Here is a 22,435-nt window from a genome sequence, read left to right on the forward strand (position 1 = left end):
TAAGCTTTCTGAACAGAAATTTCCCAAATATATTGCAAGATAATAGTTATAACTATGAATAAATTTCATATCAATAATTACGGCTATTCAAAAACATATTCCTATATAGAAATCTACATTTACGTCAATCTTTTATTTCATAATAAAATATTTAAGTTATGCTAAACTTATACTTAAATTATGCTAAACTTAAATGCTGACCTTTAAGTTAGTCACATTTCACTGTTGGTGTTAGAATATGAAAAGTTCTTTGTAGCGCATGGGGGGTAATTTCAAACAAATTGTCTTTTATGATTTGACTAATTCAAAAGATTATCTGTCATGGTTTCCAAATCTGTGTAACTGCATTACTACTATTCTACTATTTCGAACTTTTTCTTTTATACCATAGCAGTCTTGATGGTCAAAAACATAATTAAAAAGTTCAGTTTCAAAACATAAATTAAATATATAGTCAAATCTTGTTAGTAGTGAAGAAAGATGAATTAAATTGTAGTAAATGCTACAAAAATTTAACTATAATAACGAAGGGCATAATAAAAGTTTGAGATGAAAATATGTTCGCGAATAATATAAGCCTTGATCGTTAAGCTCTCTTTGTGAATAAAAAGCACAAAAATATAATACGTAATCTAAGGTATCAGCTAGATGTAAGTTTTATTAACTGCTATCATTTTTTTTAAACAAAGAGAGAAGTTGGAATAAAAACATTTCAAGTTACAAATTTTGCTATACTCTGTACACACTTTCTTAACATCGTACTTCTCAATTTTAAAAATTAATGCAGAAACATTTTTATTATTTTAATTTTAAAGTACTATTTCTCTAGACCACTTTGCATTCAGAAAAATTCTCACGTATTTTTATATAATCTCATTTATTTCTCCTTTACATTTTTTTCCCCCATGTGTAACGTGTATACGAGCCAGTTTCCCTTCAAAAGTCCTCCACGAAAGGCATACCTCCCCTTAGGCAGATAGCCCTCGTGTGCTTTGCCATAATTAAATACACCAACACCAACACCTTTACATTTTTTAACGTAAAAAAACTGTCAAACGAAGAAACATTTAATGTTTTCAAAATTCTTAATAACCCAAGAGTAATATTTTTAATTTAAATTTAGCACTTAATTATTCTATTTTAAAAGTCAGTATTTCATGCACTATGTCTTGATCTAAGTACTAAATCTTAGCATTTATATGAAATAATGCGAAATTATTTCGGATCCTACAGCATCTGAACAGCTTGTTGGAACACTATCTGGAACCTATGAAAAAAGAAACGTTCCTTTCGAATTCGGAAGTAAATGCGCTGTTTGGTAACATCCAAGAGATCGTCCAGTTTCAGCGAGTGTTCCTACAGAGTCTGGAAGAAGCAATAGCCTCCGAAGCCGACTTCCATAGGTTTGATCACCCCGCCCAATTCAAGGTAAGAATCTATGATTATAGTGTCCTCAAAATGTCATCCAATCCTCAATTCTGGTTTATCGTGAAGCATTATTCTTTCGTTGCAACTGTGCCAACAAAAACAGATTTTCGAATCTGATACTCACCTTCGCTTCTTTTTAACTATCTTTTCCATTATAATTGTTATATCCTTCAGGATATTAGCATTGTTGTTTTCCTTTTTCTTCCATTTCGGTTCTGTAGTGCCAACAGAAAGGCTATATTTAAATCTTGTAGCAAATTTTTCATTGTTGCAATCTATTAAAACATAAAAATAAATTATGTTTTTAAAAAATATATGACTGATTGACAAAATGTGCAATTATTATAATTTAAACATAGAAACAGTTCACAAAATAAATTATTATCTTAATTTTTGATGGATATATGTCTATTTTTGTCATTTGTCATTTTGTTTCGTTTTGACTGCGTTGTGATTTTTGTTTTCGTTATGATCGTTTGCGTTAATGATTTCTTAAGAAACAAATTATAAAATCTAATGTTAATATGTACGTAGATTATCACAGCATACTTCAAAATATATGTGGAATTTGGTTGTACTTTAGAACTAGAGTAACAGTCTTATTGAATGCGACACTAATAATATTTAGTAATTTAATTACGAAAACACACGAACGTAGCAAACGTAATTAACATAAAGATGGTACATAAAAGTAAAACGGTATAAGAAGAGAAAGTTGGCTAATGGCGTCATAAGAAATGGAATATCATCATAATAATCATTCAGTGTTTCCTTCCCCCTCCCCCCATCGTTACTCATCTTTCGAGTTTCTCCGAGAAGTGGTCACGTGATCTTGCGTTTTCTCGATGGTGAGCGCATTGTCATTCTTATAGGTAAAAAAGAGCATATTATCGCATATACAAACATGGAATTCGCTGGAAAAGTTTCAATGTTACCTTGTAGAGACATTAGGATTTTTGGAAGCAGGCAAGATGAAAAATTAACAACCCCATTCGACGGGAATCGAACCACGGACTTCTGCAATATCGGCTCAGTGTGCTCACCACTACACCACGAAGGCAAGCTTGGAAATCGGGAGAAATACCTTATAACCTCAAAATCAAAAACCATAGTAGCCTAAGAATTATATTCACTTTAGAAGCTTCTATAATAAAAATACTTTCCTGTGTTCCTTTTTTTTTAACTTCAACCCAAACTAACTCTCCTTGCCCCACAAATTCACTATACGAAGCTTTCAAAATTTGAAAATAAAACAACGAATAAATAATAGGAAAAGTTAAGTAAACATTAAATGCATTAACTAAACAAACGAAAACAGAAAATACCAGTCTAAACTTCCCAAAAATAGATATGTCCATTGGCCAAATCCTATTTATTTTGATAATGGTTCTGAAGGCACAATCTAGAGTCGTCAAAAGTAAGACAAGCGAAAATTAAATGTGAAAATTCTGAGCTACATTTTTTAACAGCCATAGAAATTACCAGACCTCAGATTGGAAAGAAATAGTAGTTTTCAAATTTATCGTGGCCAGGCAGAGACTGAAATGCTTCAAAATTCGTAAAACGGGTTCAGAGTTTAGTCTAACTTGATAGAAGAAAAACAATTAATGCATTTAGATAAAAACTTTTTATCATAAAAGGAATTCTAATAAATACTTTGTATATATTCTCTTCAGAATCGTTTGAGACATTTCCTTTGAATGAAATTCTTTTTTTTTTTTTTTTCCTTATGAACCTATTTTGCTTTATTGAATTCTAAGATAGCAAAGTTTGCAATTTTTAACTTAATGCATATCACATTTGGGCCTCGATTTCTTCATTCATATGCGCCTTTATGTAATCTTCAGTCAGTGTTGTATTCCTTCTCTTTTAAAAGTTGTCCTGCGCCCTTCACGAGCTTGAGGGATGATTTTATTCATCTACTTAAAGGCTGTTATTTTAAGCTTTTTACCAAACGACACCCGTTATCTTATAAGCATTATTTATATTTATAGTCTGTCGTTTAGATTTTGTCAACTTTCTGAGAGAGATCTGACCATAAGAAATTTATCTATAAATATAAATAAAAAATTAAAAGTTATAATTAGTGCATTGAATTTTTTTAACTACAGGGTGTTCTGAAGTAAGTGTTTTATTTCCTTTAATATTGTTTCTAGGTATACACTTCCAGTTATTCTGTTAAAATAAAATAAAGTAGAGAACTTATTAAAATTTTTCAAGTCTGAGGTTTCTGAAGAAATAAAATCTAATTAATTCAAAAGTGTCCTCCATCATAAATGCTTAGAATTTAGAGTAAGGCAATATTGTGCTTTCGTTCTTACACGAGGATAAATCAGGCGACAAGAACTCGCCTTATTTACATTATACCACCTATAATTTTTTTATTCCTGTAACCGGTTGAAACAAAATGTTCGGAATCTGTATGCGTGAAATTCTCAGAAGAGTTATGCTTAATAAACTCGTTAAGAGTCATTTATAAATTTTACAGGCGACCATTAACAGAAAAAGATTATTTAATTTTTTTTAAAGCTGCTTCCCAGGATTATTTTCAAACGTTATGGAATTATATGCCTGAAAGGCATGAAAACAAATTATTATATATACAACAGTGCTAATAACGCTAATCCGATTTCACCGCGAATTCGCTACAGTAAACAACAACAGTTTTCTAAACAAAACTGAATTGAGATGTTTTGATCTCGCTTTTTATACGCTTTTTAAATGTTCATTCTCTGGCTTTTATAAACCTTTTTATCAGCACGAGCATAGTCTGATACATTCTCGATTTTTTCCCGAAAATCAAAAGCGTACAATTACGAGATATCTATTTATTAAATGCGCATGGTCCTGTATTTTAAATTTTTTCGGGCAGCTTTTTCTTCAAATAAGTCTCATGCTGCATTGTACGGTAATATAAGACAATTTTAATTAATTATATTTAAAAATAGCTAATTCAATATAAAAACCGTAACACTGCCCCCTTCCCAAGGACTGCACGTCTCGGGCGGTACAATCCCTGGATAGGAAGCCAAACTAACAACCAAGTTATCAGTGCAATAATAAACATTATATTACAATAACAAACAACATGCAATAACTAACTTAAAACTAATCAAATACTAAATATAAATTTAGAAACAAAAAGGACCATTGTCTTATACTATTTTTACAATTATATACACTACGTACTATGGCCATAGTAATGAGCTAACCTGTTGTAATGGACGGATTTAGGTTTAGAGTTCGATGACTTACGGATCCCAACCACGACGTTGTTCAGCCTGTTTAGGACTGACTGTAGTTTCGGACAAAGTCCTTTCCTTCGAGTCGGATTCCACAACCACACCTTGTCTCCTTCGTTGAATGGATGTCCAATAGCTCTGGTGTCGTATCGAGTGTTCATTCTCTCCGTCGCCAAGTTGACTCGCTTTCGTGCAAAGTTGTGCATCACTTCAAACCGGGCCTGGAGATCTTAAATGTATACCTCAGGCGATGAAGACACATCCGGAGGGCGACCAAACAAAAGATCACAAGGCAAACGAAGATAGCGATTAAAAAGCATCTGAGATGGGGAAAAGCCGCTAGTCTCGTAGACAGAACTGCGGTAAGCCAGTAAATACAGTGGTAACTTCTTGTCCCAGTCCTGTTGGTTTCTGGAAACCACCAATGAGAGGTTATTAAGCATGATTCGATTAAACCTCTCTACCATGCCGGCCGACTGGGGTTGTAAAGGCATCGTTTGGGTTTTGTCAATGCCGAGTAACTTGCAGAGTTCTTTGATTACATCCGAGGTAAAATTCCTTCCCTGATCGGAATGTAACTGAAGAGGCACTCCGAACCTGGAAATCCAGTGTTGTATCATCAACTCTGCTACTGTGACAGTCTCTTGATCAGGAATAGAATACGTTTCAGGCTATTTGGGTGAAGTAATCACTGACAACAGGGATGTATTTGTTGCCATCAGCACTTCGTGGCAGAGGTCCCAAGATGTCAAAGGCGATACGTTCAAAAGGCTCACCTACGTTGTAATGTTGCAGCTTGCCACGTCTGCGTATCCTCGGTCCTTTCCGAACTGCACAGGCATCGCAAGATCGGCACTACTTTTGCATGTCACCCTTTGCATTATTTCAGTAAAAGCGCTCACGAACTCTCTTCAAGGTCTTCATTATTACAAAGTGACCTTCTGTAGGGCTGCTATGTAGTTCTTTAAGGACATCCGGAATCCGGGATCTTGGGAGAAGCAGCTGCCATCGGAATGTCTTTCCATCATCCGATTCGAATTTCCGGTACAAGACACCGTTTCGAATATGGAGTGAATCCCAGAGTGCCCAATATTGTTTTGTTGTAGGACTATAGAAAGAAATGTCCTGCCAGGTAAGTTTGCTGTTTGATGACTCCATTAAATTAATTATGGGTTTAATGTCACGCTCTTCCAGCTGGTCATTCCTGACTTCATCGTCACTCCACAGGTCTCGATCAGCCTATGTTGACGTTGTAATTTGTCTTGCCACCGGACTCAGCAGCTTGTATTTCGCTTCGACGCTGGAACAATATCGGCAGCTTTCTGGACAAGACCGTCGGCGTCTCCGTGAGATGATCTCTTCCGATGACGGATAGTGATGTCATATTCCTGGAGTCTCTGTATCCACTTGGCTATTTGACTCCCAGGGTTCTTGAAATTTAAAAGCCAGGCCAATGACATCACAACCGATAGCTAATTTAATACAAAAACCGTAACAATATATATAATATATATTAGTATATATATATATAGATAGATAGATAGATAGATGTATATATCTATATATATATAAAAAGTAGTTAGTATTAGTATATATATATAATTTGTTTTAATAATTATATGTAATAATTAGTTAAAATAATTTTTTAGGATAGTTTAAAATAAATTTTATTATTACAAAACCTTTCCACCATCAATCTATTTTCATAAAATTCTGTATCTCATTTTAAGAACACGCAATATTAAGAAGTGCGGATCAAACATCAATATCTAACAAAACCTATAGCCACCTTTCTCAAATAGAAAAACAGTTAAGAAAACCTGCGCAATAATGTTGGTTACATTCAATCCTTTACAAGAAGTGGTAATGAGAGTGACTCTGTTTGGTTGTTGGAATTTTTATGGACAACGAAAAATACTTTAAAAACAATTCTTTTATTGAAATACCAAAGTAGAAAATTCTAGCTGCAACCTAAATATATTTGTTGAACGAGGTCCTCAGCATGACTGAGCAAATATTTGAGAAATACCATTCAATTAAGTGCTCTTACTTCATGAAAAGTGTGTTTTCCTTACAAACTCTTGACTTCCCTCTTTTGCAGTTCCAGATTATTTAAAAATATCGTCCTATTTTTATTATCAATGAAGTTCAGATGGGGAGGTAAGTACTTAAGATGGTTGCGAATTGTTTGGATAGGAAGCCGAGTCCATCCCAAGATGCTGTCTTTATGTGAGAATAATTTATGTGAAGAAAATATGCGAAAAACACTGACATTGTTGAGATTATAAGAACTTGGATCTGCAAGTATGAAACAGAAATTTGATTGCTTGTGTTAATTAATATTACTGCCAGTCTTGGTAATTCAAAAATTTTTAATCTGTCGCTTTTATTTTTATGCGGCAGAAGATGAGGGTTTCAAAGCTTTGAAGTCGCTCTTTGAAAATCCTATATTCTTAATTGTGACATTTCACCTAACGAAAGCTTCTGAATCATTTAAGGAGCATAATTTATGGCCCTTAAATTATTCAGAATTAAAAATTGACTGAAAAAATTATAATATTGACTGCTATTTATGAAAAGAAAAGTAGGAATATCAGATTTATCTTCAATAATCCTTATCTTTTTTTTTTTTTTCAAAATCTTAAAATATTTCGAAATTTGAATTTCCTGTTTACCTTTATAACATTGTCTTCTTTTGCAATATAGTACATGTTTTCTCTTATTCAGAAAGATAATGCATTTTATAACTTAATTGAAAAATCACTTTTTTTGTCTTCTAATTCGAATTTTAATTTAGAGTCATAAATTTTGATGATATTAATGGTGTATGTTAGTGATGATGATTGGCGTATGTTACTGATGATAATTAGCGTATGTTAGTGATGATGACTGGCGTATGTTAGTGATGTTGATTTTAATGTACAGTTTATAAAAAATTTAGTTGTAAAACAGGTTCATTTTAATTTCTAAACATCTAGAAGAAAGGTAAATTACATTTTACACTAAACTGGTTGGAACTGGAGTTTAATGGATCGGGCAAAATTAACTTTAAAGTTTGTTAAAAAAAAGGATATTCTTAATCAAAATATTAATTCTACACAACTAAAACTGTGTCTCGCTATGTTTATGTATTGGGCATGCTACAAATTTTATGTGCATAAAATTGCAAGAAATCGAATTATATAGTAGCTCACCTTTAGCCGTAAAAATTTATTTTATTTGCATTAAACTACAGATAATATTGTATGTATGTAATGCTATGTATAATGCAATATTTGTATAATGTAAGTGTCGCAAATTGTTTATTAATAATTAAGAAAATATTACTAATATTAAAGAACTTAACATTAAAATGCATCGCATTAGTTCATTTACAGGTCGCTTTACATACATACATACATACATACATACATATTCCTACTGACCTTTTAGTCAAGTCTTCAAGAGATGGTACAAGTGTAGAAAAATAGTTTATCTACACTGTACAGTATTAAGCAGAATTTCAATAAATGATAGTAAAATGAAAGTCAGGCTTTTCTAAGAAAGCGTTGCAAAACAACAGTCTTAATCTCTGCTTGCTTATTTTCATTCATTAAAATTCTGTGCAAAGACAGATTTAAACTGTTGTGTTAATATGGTCACTTGCCGCATATTTTTAATATATAAACGGTTTGTTGCAGCAGTTTGTAAAAATTAGTTTCAGTCGCGATAAAACACGGATAATTGTATAAATGGATACAAGAATCCAGCCAAACGCTTAATTTACATTGATCTTTTGTGTTGAAAACTAATGAAGACTCTGAAATATATTTTATTACATATTGAGGGCGATGTGAGTTGAATAAATACTAATAACTCATTTTTATCTTTGCAGAATGTTTTATTCGCGCTAGGAAATTCTTTTCTGTACTATGCCGATCAGTTCAAACTGTATAGTTCCTTTTGTGCTAGTCATTCAAAAGCCCAGAAAGTGCTACATCCTAGTAAATGTAAAGGTAAGGGATATTTATCTTAATTTATACTAATTGTATAAACTGTAAATAAACTGTAATTCTTTGAAAAAATTAGGCATCTCAAATTATGAAGGTTAATAATTGTGTTTCATCAAAATATCAAAGTTTGTAATTTGAAAGTAATTACATTATTCTTGTAAACTTTGATAAAACACAACTAAGTTTGTAATTTGAATATGGTTACATTATTCTTTTAAACTTTATTTTTAGTTGAAGTTATAAGGTATTTCTCCCGCCTTCTTAGCATGCCTTCGTGGTGTCAGCACGCTCGGCACGTATTCGAGAGGTCCGTGGTTCGAGTCCTGGGAAGGGTATTGCTCATTTTTCATGTCTTCTGCTTCTAAATAACCTAATGTCTTTAGAGTGGTTCCCGAACTAAAAAAGGTGGTGGATGATGATTTTCCACCACCAGAATTTGGCGAATGAGTCCCCTAAAAACCCCAGTCGCCTTTTAAAAGGGGGGGTGTAAAAGGTATTTCTCCCGCCTTCTTAGCATACCTTGGCCTTGTAATGGCCACTACACCCGGCGCGTATCCAAGAGTCCGAGGTTCGAGTCCAAGCGAGGGCATTGCTTATATTTCACATGTCTTTCTTCGAAAAAAAACTAATGTCTCTACAAAGTTTAAGACTTATTTTCATCCAGTTGATTCCAATTTAGTTTTATTCTACTACAACATATTTGTCTTACAGACCTTTTCAATTATTTTTTTCTCATTTTATTAATATTAATTATAGTATTCTTATTTTCCAAATTAATTTTTTCATCAATACATGAGACATATAAAAATGTATATGCTGTATTAGAAGTGTCTAATACATAATAGTATACGGTATTACAACTTGTAATTTGTAATACCGTATACAAAAGATAAAATACTTAGAAGCTACAATTTTCATACAAATTTTTTTAATTATTTTTTCGTTGCTAAATAAAACGTAAGTTATCGCTGACTTAAATTAAAAATTACTGTTCTATTGATGCTGACGAAATAAATTTCCTTTATATTTAATCTTAGTGTATGTAAGTTTCTTTAATTCTTGATAAATATTTTAAAATATTACACGTTCTAAAGTTATTTTTCTCGTGAAACTATTAAAGTACCTAAAAATAATTTTTTAGCTCTTTTCCACGCTCTTTTAGCTCTTTTCCACGCTTTCCCCATCCTTTTCATCCTATTTTATTGTATATTGTACCTCTAACAACCTCTACTTGTAATTTTGTCCGGTTTCCAATAGAAGAATACAAAACGGAATGAGCATGAATATCTAAGTTACTGAATTAACATGTTGTAATTCAACATCACAATTTTTTATCACTAAAGTTGATAAATAATAGCAGTGTCTAGTAACCATCCTTACACATTCAAATACGAATATACTTAACTCGTTCTAGCAGATCGGATTGCTTGGGAGAAGACCTATAGAACAAGTTTTCGAAAAGGTTGTTTTGGTTTAGTTTATTTCATTACGGGAAAGCTCGCAAAGGGAAGAGATGCCTATGTGGAGGACTTACTACATGAAGTATACACATTTCACATGGAGAAAACCACGAAAACACCCATGCAGCCAGCCCGTTCGCCTGGAATCCAACCCAGGTCGGAATCACCAGTGTTCAGCGACTTTTACCACTCGGATGCTAGTGAGCCAGTGTCGGAGAAGGCATGCTACCAGTGCAGTAAACAACGGACGTGTATTTAACAGACATCATATAATACTTTATGAATTAACAATGCACTTATTAGTCCTCTGTTTCTTATAGACAGGGAAATTCGAAGTTAAAAGCATATAAATTTGTAAATTAAAAATCTTTCATGCTTTTTTTCTCACAATAAATTAAAATTTTGCTCAAAAAAGTATTAAATGCCTTGTAGAGTCATTAGGTTAATTTGAAGCAGGATATGTGAAAAATGAGCAATGTTGTCGCCGGGACTCGAACCTCGGATCTCTCGGATTCGCGTCGAGCGTGCTGACCACTACACCACGAAGGCATGCTCAGAAGGCAGGAGAAATACCTTATATACTCCCCCTTTTAAAGGACGACTGGTGTTTTAGGGGACTCAATCGCCAAATTCTGGTAGTGAGGAACCTTTTAGTTCGGGCGTCACTCTAGAGTCATTAGGTTATTCTGAAGAAGGAAAGATGAAAAATGAGCAATGCTCTCACCGGGAATGGAACCACGGACCTCTCAAATATGCGCCGAGTGTGCTATCTACACCACGGAGGCATGCAGAAAGGATGGAGAAAATACCTTACAAGTGTAACAAAGATGTGCAACTGATCAAAATTTTAATTAACCATTTATAGCTCTCTTATCTCTTATATAAGAGAGCTATAAATGTTTTCAAAGTGTGACCATCATGAGTTTCGTTCTGATTTTGAGACTTCGGACTGAGTCTTGTAATTTGATAGTGCTATGTCTTTAGTTCGTTGATCGAAAAGTTTGTCGAACTTAACATCTATCTTAAGGAGAAAGAAATAAAATCCTTGAACAGAGATGTTGATTTATCACACCAATAGATCTCTATACATCCAGGCCAAAATGATGGTGATAAGCGACAGCAAGTGGCGAATTTCTTGAATGGATCGTGATAGTAGAAAAAATGGCGAATAGTATCGTTCTCCTTCGAGTGAATTGGATGTCGCATATTAAGCTCAGAAAATCAGCGGAGTTTATACAAACCTTAGATGATGTTTGCATGATACTGGGCTATGAGCCAGGTGACTAACGACAAGTGTTACTTTGATTCCAAGCCGCTTTTCTGGAAGACTCGGGTGACAGTGCAGACTAGAATGTAGGATTATCGAATTCAGTGCCCAGTCTCGCCTCTGTCTCGGAAGCACTAACGGTCTGAAATTGGTCATTAGACTGTGTGGCAATACCATCAATAAAAGAATGTCCGAATTCACGAAAAAATTTATCTTGGAGCATTTTTGTTTCAGTTTGCGCCAAGATAAACTTTTAAATTTCTCACTAAAAATTACAAAAAAATATATCCTAAGTCGCGCTTTCGAAACATGAAAAACGAAATTTGAATTTCGTCAATCGGCCCAGTAGAACGAGAGATTATAGAACTGTCCCTTTTTTTCGCAGTGTACGTATCTCGCATAATTCAAAAACAAGTAGCCTCAGAACGACGAAATTCTGTATATGGGACTGCTATAACATGCAGTTGTGCAGGTGCTTTTTGGCTGCAATCGGCCAAGCCAAACTTTTTTTAGTCTTATGTGGTGATAAACTGTGCATTTTGTGCTTTAAAAGTAAGTGAATTATGTTGTTCTTATGTTCCGGTTAAGGTTTTTATGCTTTTAGTTAATCTGCATGCAATAGTTGTAGAATTATCAAAAATTTAAATTTTTATATACCGCTAAGCCTAACGAGGCCGTCATTTGTTTACATTTGAAACTGAGCAGAATAGTGAATTGAGTCTGTTGGTGCACCAACTTCAGTGTCTTATTGTCCAGTGTAAACAAAATTTAACATTCAATTTTCTGCACCGAAAATTTTTTCTTCATGCCGCCTGGCCAAATTGCTTGTTTTTGCGTAGAAACTAATTTTTATAGTAAAAATTGTTTTTTAATTATATTTGGTGTTTTATGTTTTTCTGTATTTTACAATTTTTAATGAAAATGTTTTGAATTTTTATGTATTTTTGCCTTGCCGCGAAATGAGAACTGAATTGATTGAATGAGAAATATATATCTGTAATGAAATTCAGGGAAATAAGTTTAAATGAAATGCAGCAAAAAATCTGTATAATTTAATAGGCCGTACAAGTAGTCATGTGACGTTCGCATCAGATTTTTAGTTTTACACGTGATTGTGAATTTTACTCCTCATTTGGAATATCTGTCATATTTTTCGTCCATTTACAGATTTAAATTAGTTTATTATGATTACTGTAGTTGTGATAATAAGAAAATAAGCAACTATATTTTTTCTGTAATACCTTTTTGAAATTCTTTGAGAGGGGCAGATGATTCATATTCTCATTTCATATACATCTTCTTCTATTCATAAACAAGTCAGTTTAGTTTTTATCTTTTTAATAGCTTTATGCATCCATCTTTTTGGATGCAATTAGTACAAGTGTATTTTAAAGTATACTTATTTTTCCATTATGCTATTTTTATAGTTCTAAATAACGTATTCTTCCTAACTACTATACAGATTCCAAAATGAAGTTATAAAGACCATTTTATTTAATTGCCGTTTCTCATTCTGATTTCAGTGTATTCTGTCCTGCTTATTTCTGTTACGACAGTGAGAACGTTCTGTAATAGAATATTCTTTATCTGAAGTGGACGTTCTATATGTTCTTCTTTCAGGTTTACGAAACAAGGAACATGTGTGTCCAGCTGCAGGAGAGGGCAACTCAGCGCTGCTGGAGTTTTTGCAGTCCCGCAACCCTAAGGGCCAGCACTCCTTCTCCCTGGAGTCCTACCTCATCAAGCCCATCCAAAGGATCCTGAAATACCCGCTGCTCCTACAGCAGCTCAAGCATCTCACGGACCCTAATTCTCAGGAGCATCTTCACCTCTCAGGTACCAATTATTCCTCTTCATGTACATGAAATGTGCAGTTCAAACCTAACGAAGTTTTAACATTAATAAATACTAACTTTCTTAATTGTAAAAGATATAACCTCAAAAGCAACTGTGTAAGCAGAAAATCTTTTTCTTCGCGATTAATTGTTTTAGAGAAAATTTCGAATAATAGATATGCACTGTATTTTAACTGATATACATCGGGATTCTAAATTGCTTTTACAAATTAAGAGGGGTGATACTACTCATCCCGATGAGTAATAATTACCATAGAAGATAGGGTCGCATTCCACTCTGAAATGCAGAGAAAAGAGGAATATTAGAATTCCAACCTGAACTTACAATGTTGGGAGAGCGAATGAACGAGGCCAAAAGTTGCGCAATCAGTTTAGTGAAACACTCACAGATAAAACCGAAAACTTGGCGTTCGAGTGTTAATTCGAGCCTAGACTTTGATGGCAAACACTCGAATGCACATCTTTGGTTCGCAAGGTCTCAACCTTGCGAACGATTGCAACAAGTTAATTATCTAATTGAGGGCTGAATATTATCAACTAACTCCAACTTCCGCTGTATACCGAGATTAGAATGAAAAGTTCATGCTGTGTTCCGGCTGTTAGAACTTCGCGTCCCATTGAAGGGAGCTTCAATTAGGATGAGCACAGTAAGTCCAAGAGAACAGGATAGAAAATGGTGAATGGGGGGAAAAACTTTTACCTTGATAGTATCAAACCTACCTTGAATTGGAGTTAGTTGATAATATTCAGCCCTTGATTACGTAATTAACTTATTGCACTCGGTTGCGAGGTTGAAACCTTCCGAACCAAAGATGTGTATTTGAGTGCTTGCCATCTGCTTGCCAAGTCTGAGCTCGAATTAACAGTCGAACTCCAAGTTTTCGGTTTTATCCGTTTTGTGGACTCTCTGTGAGTTTTTCACTAAATTGATTCCTCAACTTTTGGTCTCGTTCATTCGCTCTCTCAACACTGTTTTAAGTTCAGGTTGGAATTCTTATATTCCTTTTTTCTGCCTCTCAGAGTGGAATGCGACCCTATATTCTATCGCAATTATTGCTCATCTGGATGAGTACTATCATTCTTCTTAATTTGTAAAACAATTTAGAATCACCCTGTATAATAAAACATGTCATTATAATATTTACTGTTAACTTATGTTTCTCCCGAAGGCTGATTTAATTTGAGATGATGAATTTTTCGCTATATATTTTTTAATCATTTATATGTTTATTGCAGATTTTGTTAGGTAATATCATATAATCAATCACTTTTATGATATGAATCATTAAATGTGAAACTTGCATTCAGATCTCTTTAATTATTTTTTATTTATGCATGAATAATGCTAAATATACTTTCTTAGAGCTTGTATTCAATTCAGTTATTTGTAAGGTTGATTGTTCGAGTATTTATACTTTATTCTTGAATGTCGGGGAGTAGCAAATAAGTGATAATAAATGCAATGCATTTAACCGAAATCACCTTTTAACTGAACTAGTGGAAGAAAACAGCATTCAGTCAGTGAGTCTACATACAAGTCAACGCCAACTATGGAGATACAGTAGAGATATAAATGAATTTCATAAAGAAACCAAGCTACTTTTATGTGTGAAGTAAAAATTATTTAATTTCGAAAACCTTTCCAAGACATAATCTTCATGCAAACCGTCGCTCGTATAATTCCTCTTACGTTCTGCGAGGAAATCTCAAAAACGATCACTCATTACTTTAAATATTTTTTGGGTACTGAAATACTGCGCGATGTAAATATGTTTCTTCCTTATTTTTTAAATAGCCGGGCATTCGCAAGCTGAATCTGCGGGAACGGGTTTCCTACCTGCCTCGTCAACTAAATGACATAACAGGGACTTGGAAAAAAAAGCCAAAGCCACCCTAAGATGGTCGTATTCACTCCTGCTGAGTCCCAGGGTCCCATATAACCGGAGACATCAACAAATTTGTAAGGATCTCTTTTGAGACCCACCCCTGAACTAATCAGCCAACAGTGAATAGAAACCACGGTGGGGTGGGTTTTGAGACTTAGAGCAATGACCGTTTTTCCGTTAATTTGCTAACTTCCAGCACTACCATGGCCAAGGAGTAGTTGGCCATGGCACTACGCGGGCTGCCCTCCCTTCAGAATACACAGAATACCGATGGCAGCAATGACGCTCAATGGCCCAGATGCTATTCGGCTACTGATACCCTAGTTACCGGGGGATAATGGCCCGTAATCTCATATATATTTCTATTGATTTTCTTCCTTCTACAATTTAATTTAAACTGATATGCGGGAACGTAATCTACAAGTTATTAATAACTTAATTAACTTATTAATAACGGCTTATCATTAACGGGCCTCTAATATGTTTTTATAGAATGGCAGTTCTTGAAATATAAAACAAAATATTTTCCTTTTAAACTGAAAATTATTTTATTTTTTTATTTTTAACTTTACGACTAATTTAAGGAAATGGTAAAAAGAGTTTAACTCTTGCAAAAGTGATGTGATACAAAAATGCTGAAATTGCACCCCACATAATATAATTCACAACATTCACACCACACGAATATAATTTACAATATTTAATTTTATTATATATAAACCTTTCTGTATACACAATAACTTAAGTTAACACGAAATCATTCAGCAATAATTTACACTTGAATTTTAAAAGTTTAGATGGAAAACTTGTAAAAAGATAAAATCTCAGTTGGAATATATGCTATAGGTCGATGAATTTTGAGAGCGAATTTTTATGTAAAGAAATATTTCGATCACCGGTGTAATGACTTGTTTCAGAGGCTCTGAAGGGAATGGAAAGGGTGGCGGAGCATATCAACGAGATGCAGAGAATCCACGAAGAATATGGCGCCATTTTCGATCACTTATCCAGGCAGCACTACAAGAGCTCCAGGCAGGTGAGGGAACTTACATGCTTTTTATTTTCCTTCTTTCACTCCGCTGTCTCTGTAACTTCAAAAGCGTAATGGCCCATAATAATCTCTAAACGGCTGAAAATTCGAGTGCTTTCAAGCTAGCAAGTCTGACGACATATTTTCAAGAAATGCGTTTTGAGCTGGAGAAGATTCGTATTAATATGCATATTGATCGTTGAAGGAAATTTTGAATAAATGATAGACAATCTTCAACGGTTGAAAAGTGCTTTAAGAAGTAGATTTAAAAATAAAAATTTGCATACTGTACCGTCTTTATTCTTTTTTAGAAATTTTTTTAGAGCAGAAGTTTTTTAACTTTTGAATGGAACTCAGAGTATTGATTATTGTTATGTCTTGCACAATTGAATCTGAAATGAAATTATATAGTAAATAGAGCTCTAACTGAACTTAAACAGCACATTTATTTTTAAAAGAAGGCTCATTTTAAGTTACTAGCCTTCTGGATGAACGGACTACTAATTATGGTAGGCAAAGACATTCAGATCCTCAAGTTCCACAAATATTGAAAAACTTCCAAAACTCAGATCTTCGCGCTTTTTCCACCTTTCGAATTATTTCAATCCCAGTCTAAAAAAAAGGTAAACGTTTTAACTCAAACTTTTGAAAGATGGCTTTTATTGCCTTTTAATAGAAACATTATTTTAAAAAAATAAGAATGCTATTCTTGCGAATTTATTGGACTCGGATCATCAATATTATTTCGAGGCAGTCCTGCCTGTTGCACTCTCAATTTTACGGCAAGAATTGAAGACTCTATATTTAGCGTTTATCAGCGCCAACTGTTGAAGCAATCCTTACCCTCCTACATTTGCTTTGATTTAAAAGGATCATCGGAAATGTAAAAATTGTGAAATGTTATTCAAGTTGTATTATTCAAATATTTATTCAAGTTGTATTAATAAAATGAACTTCAAGATACAAGAGATATGCACTTCGTTCACTAGATTTGATTGTTTCTTTTTTTGCTATTAAAGTGGACTTTTTTAAAAAAAAACTGTATCATAAACTTTGTTTTTCATAAAATAAAGAATTAAAACTTTTCTTTAATTAAAAAATTTTAATGATAATTAAAAGCTTCTTCTTTTCTATTTTGGGGGGAAACTTTTAAGATTCGTATTCGAGAAAATTTAAGATTAGTTGCATCTCTATTATTTTCTTTTTTTTTATTTTTCGGAAGTCCTGTGTTATTTAATAAATAAAGAAATAAGTGAGGACCTGTTTTACAAATTTATTTTAAAACACCCCCACATCAATAATAAATGGAAATTATTGTTTGAAAAGCAACGTTCAATCTTTCAGCATCCATATAGAAACCAGTTCACTTTAAAGTTCAAACACACAAAAAGCGCTATTTTTCTTCTAGTTGTCATATTGTAAATTACATGTAATAAACAGGGGGTGAAAATGCGATACATTACTTTAATAACTGCCATTACATACAATTTTTACTAGTTTCATTATAGACACAAAATCGATGAATGATAAATTCTTAATTACCAAGGTGTATGAAACAATGCAATTCCATATTCTATAAGAGTATGGAAACTCCGTGTATCATCTAGCCATTTGACCGACAAGGTCGTACAGAAGATGCGCCCACAAAGTAACCGGACAAATTGAAAGACCAAACTATAAAATAAAAAAAATGGAAAAATAAATCTATGTGTAGAAAGAGTGGCATATCAACTCTTGTTAAAGCCAGTTTAAAGTGATTAGTTTGTGGTTTGCATATCAAAACAGCGGAGTCATTATCACTAACTAAGAAGGTGTCGTACAAAAAAAAATGTGTTTTGAGATGGAACAACGTTATAAGATCTTATTCTGTTTGGCGACATAAACTCTACTAGATCCTACTAATGAACCTGGTGACTTCTTGCACAGGCGTTAAATGATACCAGCACAGAAGATGCGTGGAAATTACCCTTTTTATTATTCTCAACTATCAACAGAAAGGCGCATACTTCGTACTTTACAATAACACCGACAATTTACGGTACAGGTCAGAAACGTAAAGTGCGCTGGCTAACGAAAACACGCTTTGAATAAACTCCAAGATTCACCCGTTTGAATACTCACTAAACTTTAAATTAGCATCCTGCCGAGGAAATGTGAGGGGAAATTGTGGAGTTCAGGAAAGATAACAGAAAATTGATGGGTTAATTGAACTAAGGGAAACCCTACGACGTTATAACTTTAAAATTTGTTAAAAATTAGGTAAATCTGCTACCGAAACGTTAGAGGTGATTCGAATAGTATATAATGTTGCATCGTTATCCAGAGGACAAGTAAGTGAGTAGTACAGCCGCTTTAAATGTGGGCGCGAAAGTGTTGAAGATGAACCAGAGATAGGACGCCCTTCAACCTTAAAAAATGAGAAAAATGTGGAGAAAATTCGTTCTTTGGTAAAAGTTGACAGATGTTGAAAACGTCTGGAATACTAAATCAAATGTAACGTGTGTTTTTGCGAACGGTTAGTTTCAATGATTATAAATGATTTTCGATGACCTGAAGAAACATAGTAAAAATTTTATAGACTATTGTGGTGATTATTTTAAAGAAGATAAATTTATTTGAAAGTTAGTAATATTTTCTTATTTATAAGAAACTTTCCGGTTACTTTATGGGCGCACTTTGTACATACGGCTTAGAATAAAATTTTCCCATGTTAAGAATATATATATATATATATATATATAGGCTGAAGAGCCAAAACATTATGACCACCTATTAATGTTGCACGACCTTTGGCCTTCAAAACAGCTGCAACTCGCCTTGGCATGAATGCCACAAGTTCTTGGTATATGACTGGAGATAGGTTGTACCCAAATGTCTAAACAGCGATCACGCAAAGTCGAGGTATCCCGACATGGTAGTATCTGAGCTCTGAGCTGCCGCTCCATGACATCCCAAATGTGATCTATCGGGTTGATCCGGCGAGTTAGGTAGCCAGGACATTAATTAGAATTCATCCTTATGTTCCTCGAACCACTCTAAACACAATTTGAGCCTTGTGACATGGGGCGTAGTCCTGCTCGAAGATTTCACTTCCAGTTGGGAAGACAGACGCCATGTAAGGGTGCAACTGACCCGCAGTTATGTTCATATAATCCGCAGCTTTAATGCATTCGTGGTATAACAGTACCACAATCGGCGCGTATTTGAGAAGTCTAGTTCCGAATCCCGGCGAGGGCATTGCTCATTTTTCATGACTTCTGCTTCAAAATAACCTAATGACTCTACAGTGGCGTCCGAACTAAAAGATGGTGGACAATAATTCGTCACCACCAGGATTTGGCGACTGTGTTCCCTAATCTCCAGTCGCCCTTTAAGAAGAAAGGAGTATATAAAATATTTTCTCCTCCCCCTTCCAACATGTCTTCGTAGTATAACAGTATCACACTCGACACGTATTCGAGAGGTCTATGCTCGAGTTCCGGCCAGGGCGTTGTTCATTTCTCATGTCTCTTGCTACAAAATAACCCGATGACTCTACACCCTCATACGACCATCAGCGTGATGAATTAGAATTCGTGATTCATCGGAGCAAGCAACTGTCTTCCACATATCCATGGTCTAGTCTGGATATTCTCGGGCTTACTCTAGGCGTAGGTAACAATGACGCTTTGTCAACAGAAGCACACGAGTGAGACGTCATCTGCTCAGTCCCATACCCAACAGTGTCCGCTGAATTGTGTGATCCGAAACACATACGCTTGGACTTGCACTGTACTGTGCTGTCAACTGAGCCACTGTCTGGTTCCTATTTTACTGTACCAACGGGGAAAGTCTTCGATGTCATTTTCCTTCGATGTCGCGTGGGCGTCCAACACCTTGGGGTCTACTGCTGGTTTCACCCTCATTTATCCACTTTTCATAAATACTAATAACCACAGATCGTGACCAACCTACCAGTCGTGCAGTTTCGGAGATCTCGTTTCGAGTCTTCGAGCCATTACAATCTACCCCCCTATCAAATTCGTTTAGATGATCAGCTTTCCATCACTCGCAAAAGTAAGTGCAAGAATGATTCCTTATCCCCTATAGCAGCAGTTAATAGTCACGTGCCCTCCACGTCCTCCAGACGAGTTCATTGAAAAATGTTGGAATGGTCATCATGTTTTGCCTTGTCAGTGTATGCGCATGTTGAATATATCGTAAGAAATCAAGACATTATAATTATATTAAAAGTACATAAATCCAGGTCTAAATCAACAGGGGCATTTTGGCGTTAAAATAAAAAAACAATATATTTCTCTTCCATGGCAGTTTCGAGAAATTTTAACTTTCTTAGCGAAACTCCGTGTCGGTGAGAAAGCTAGAAAAAATCTCAGCGCTGCAATTTCATCATCAGTATGGTTTTTTGAATAAAAGGTTCACGAATTTTCTTATATATTTTTATGAACTGTCCGTTTAGATTATAAACGTATAATTCTTCAATGGAAATTTTCTTGTTATTTAGCACTAAATTAGCGAATTTTATATTTTTTGTTCTTATGGAGTAGCATTGGAATGCTTAGTGCAGAGGAGTGCATAATAATATATTTCCATGACATGGCTATCATAGTTTTTCAATATTGTGTATGAAATTAGCATTAGTTATTATCTTAGTAACTCTAAATTTCATCATTGCAGCACGTAGATTTGAGTCCCGGAGAACTGTTGTACTATGGAGGAGTCGAATGGCTGAATATTTCTGAATTCCTAGGTAAAATCAAAAAAGGCTTAGAATTGCATGCAATGTGTTTCGTCTTCAAAGCAGCTGTTGTTTTTCTTTGTAAAGAACGAATAAGGCAAAAGAAAAAACTAATGGTAAGAATTTTAAGATTTTCTAAATGACAGATCTAGGTTTTTCCTTAGCCTAATAAACTGACTTGATAATAAAATAATAAACTGAAAAATCTAAGAAAATTCTACTAAATTTTGCTAAATTTCTATATATTGAAATTTCAGGGAATATGTCATATAACTAATACTTCAATAACCTTGATGAGAGGATACTTACTTTAAACACAAAAAGTATTCTCTACATTTTCGACAGAAACATGTCCTTGAAGTTAATTTTATTTTAAAATAACCCTAAAAGCACTATTTCACATTCCGTAATTTACAACCAGTTTCTAATAACGTGTTTTAAGCCATAAAAATTAATCAGTCATTCATTTTAAAGTACATTTTAAAGCATTTATTAAGTTGTAAATGTCTAAATTTTAAATTTGAAAAACTCTTTTAATGTTCCAATTGAACACTTTTGTACAGTATACGGGGTGGGGGATTAAAAAATAACTGGGAAAAAAGCGAAGGCAGATAAAGAAGATCGAAATAAGCAAGTTTTGCAATAGAATGCTTATGCCGAAATGGGGCATTGAAATTGTACAGAGTGCTATTGAGCGGTAGATGAAAGAGGTCTGCTGCGTAAATTATCATTCACCGTGGAGTTTCAAATGTTATCTACCTTTACGAGAACGCGGTGCTCGCAGCCATTTATTTTAATATGTGGATTAGGCGAACGAAAATGGAGCAAGTGCTCAAAAGACTTGCAAAGGAAAAGTTCTCTGTGCTTTGAGTAGCCGCTCCGTTTTAGCAGCAGCCCCATTGATAAAATTGCATGTCGGCGAATTCCGCTTCCATGTATACATACCGCTCGACACTCTTACGAGAATGATATCTACGCGACGAGAACACTTTTAACTGCCGCTCAACAGCACAGTGCCCCATTTCTGCACACAAATTCCATTACAAAATTCTATTTTCTCCCTTTATTCTTGCCTATACAGTTCTTGCCTATTTACAGGTTTGCGCTGCTTTACAAAAATTAAGCTTTTCTATAAAACTATTCTTAATCCTGAATGGCCTAAAGCGTAGGAGAAATCATCATTAATATACTTGTATGGCAACGGAAGCCGGCTGAACAGGCTGTAAATAATTCAGGCTTGGGAGTTGCTCTTTCTCTTACTCTACGCACTCTTACCTTCCTTTATCTCTTGGATGTAATCAATTTAGTTTAGGGGGCAAGAGGTCTTTAACGACTTTTTCTTCGCTGATATTGCGTGACACTTTTTAATAGCAAGTTTTCGTGCTTCTTCATGTACACTCATGTCCATAAATTAAGGATAATTCGGAGTTATGCGGAAATGGAACTCTAAAATAAATATATCACCTGTAAAATTACTACACACATCTTCAAGAATCATATGCAAATTTCAGGAAGTAACCAGATGACACCGATGGC

The 22,435-nt window shown here is 34.3% G+C and overlaps 1 protein-coding gene across 7 annotated transcripts in view; it reads left to right on the forward strand.

The window, feature by feature from the left end:
• LOC118195621 (protein still life, isoform SIF type 1-like) overlaps positions 1-22,435 on the forward strand; it is a 749,226-nt gene that overhangs the window by 702,401 nt on the left and 24,390 nt on the right. For all 7 annotated transcript variants that reach the window (XM_085813741.1, XM_085813746.1, XM_085813743.1 and 4 more), the window contains 5 exons: positions 1,234-1,428; positions 8,545-8,665; positions 13,010-13,225; positions 16,049-16,167; positions 20,839-21,015. In XM_085813741.1, the coding sequence (XP_085669867.1) occupies positions 1,234-1,428; positions 8,545-8,665; positions 13,010-13,225; positions 16,049-16,167; positions 20,839-21,015 (828 nt within the window). The remainder of the gene's footprint in view (positions 1-1,233; positions 1,429-8,544; positions 8,666-13,009; positions 13,226-16,048; positions 16,168-20,838; positions 21,016-22,435) is intronic.

This window comes from Stegodyphus dumicola, chromosome 3, assembly GCF_044657685.1.
Source record: "Stegodyphus dumicola isolate Sdum_Otavi_A_Nest chromosome 3, ASM4465768v1".
Lineage (NCBI taxonomy): Eukaryota > Metazoa > Arthropoda > Arachnida > Araneae > Eresidae > Stegodyphus > Stegodyphus dumicola.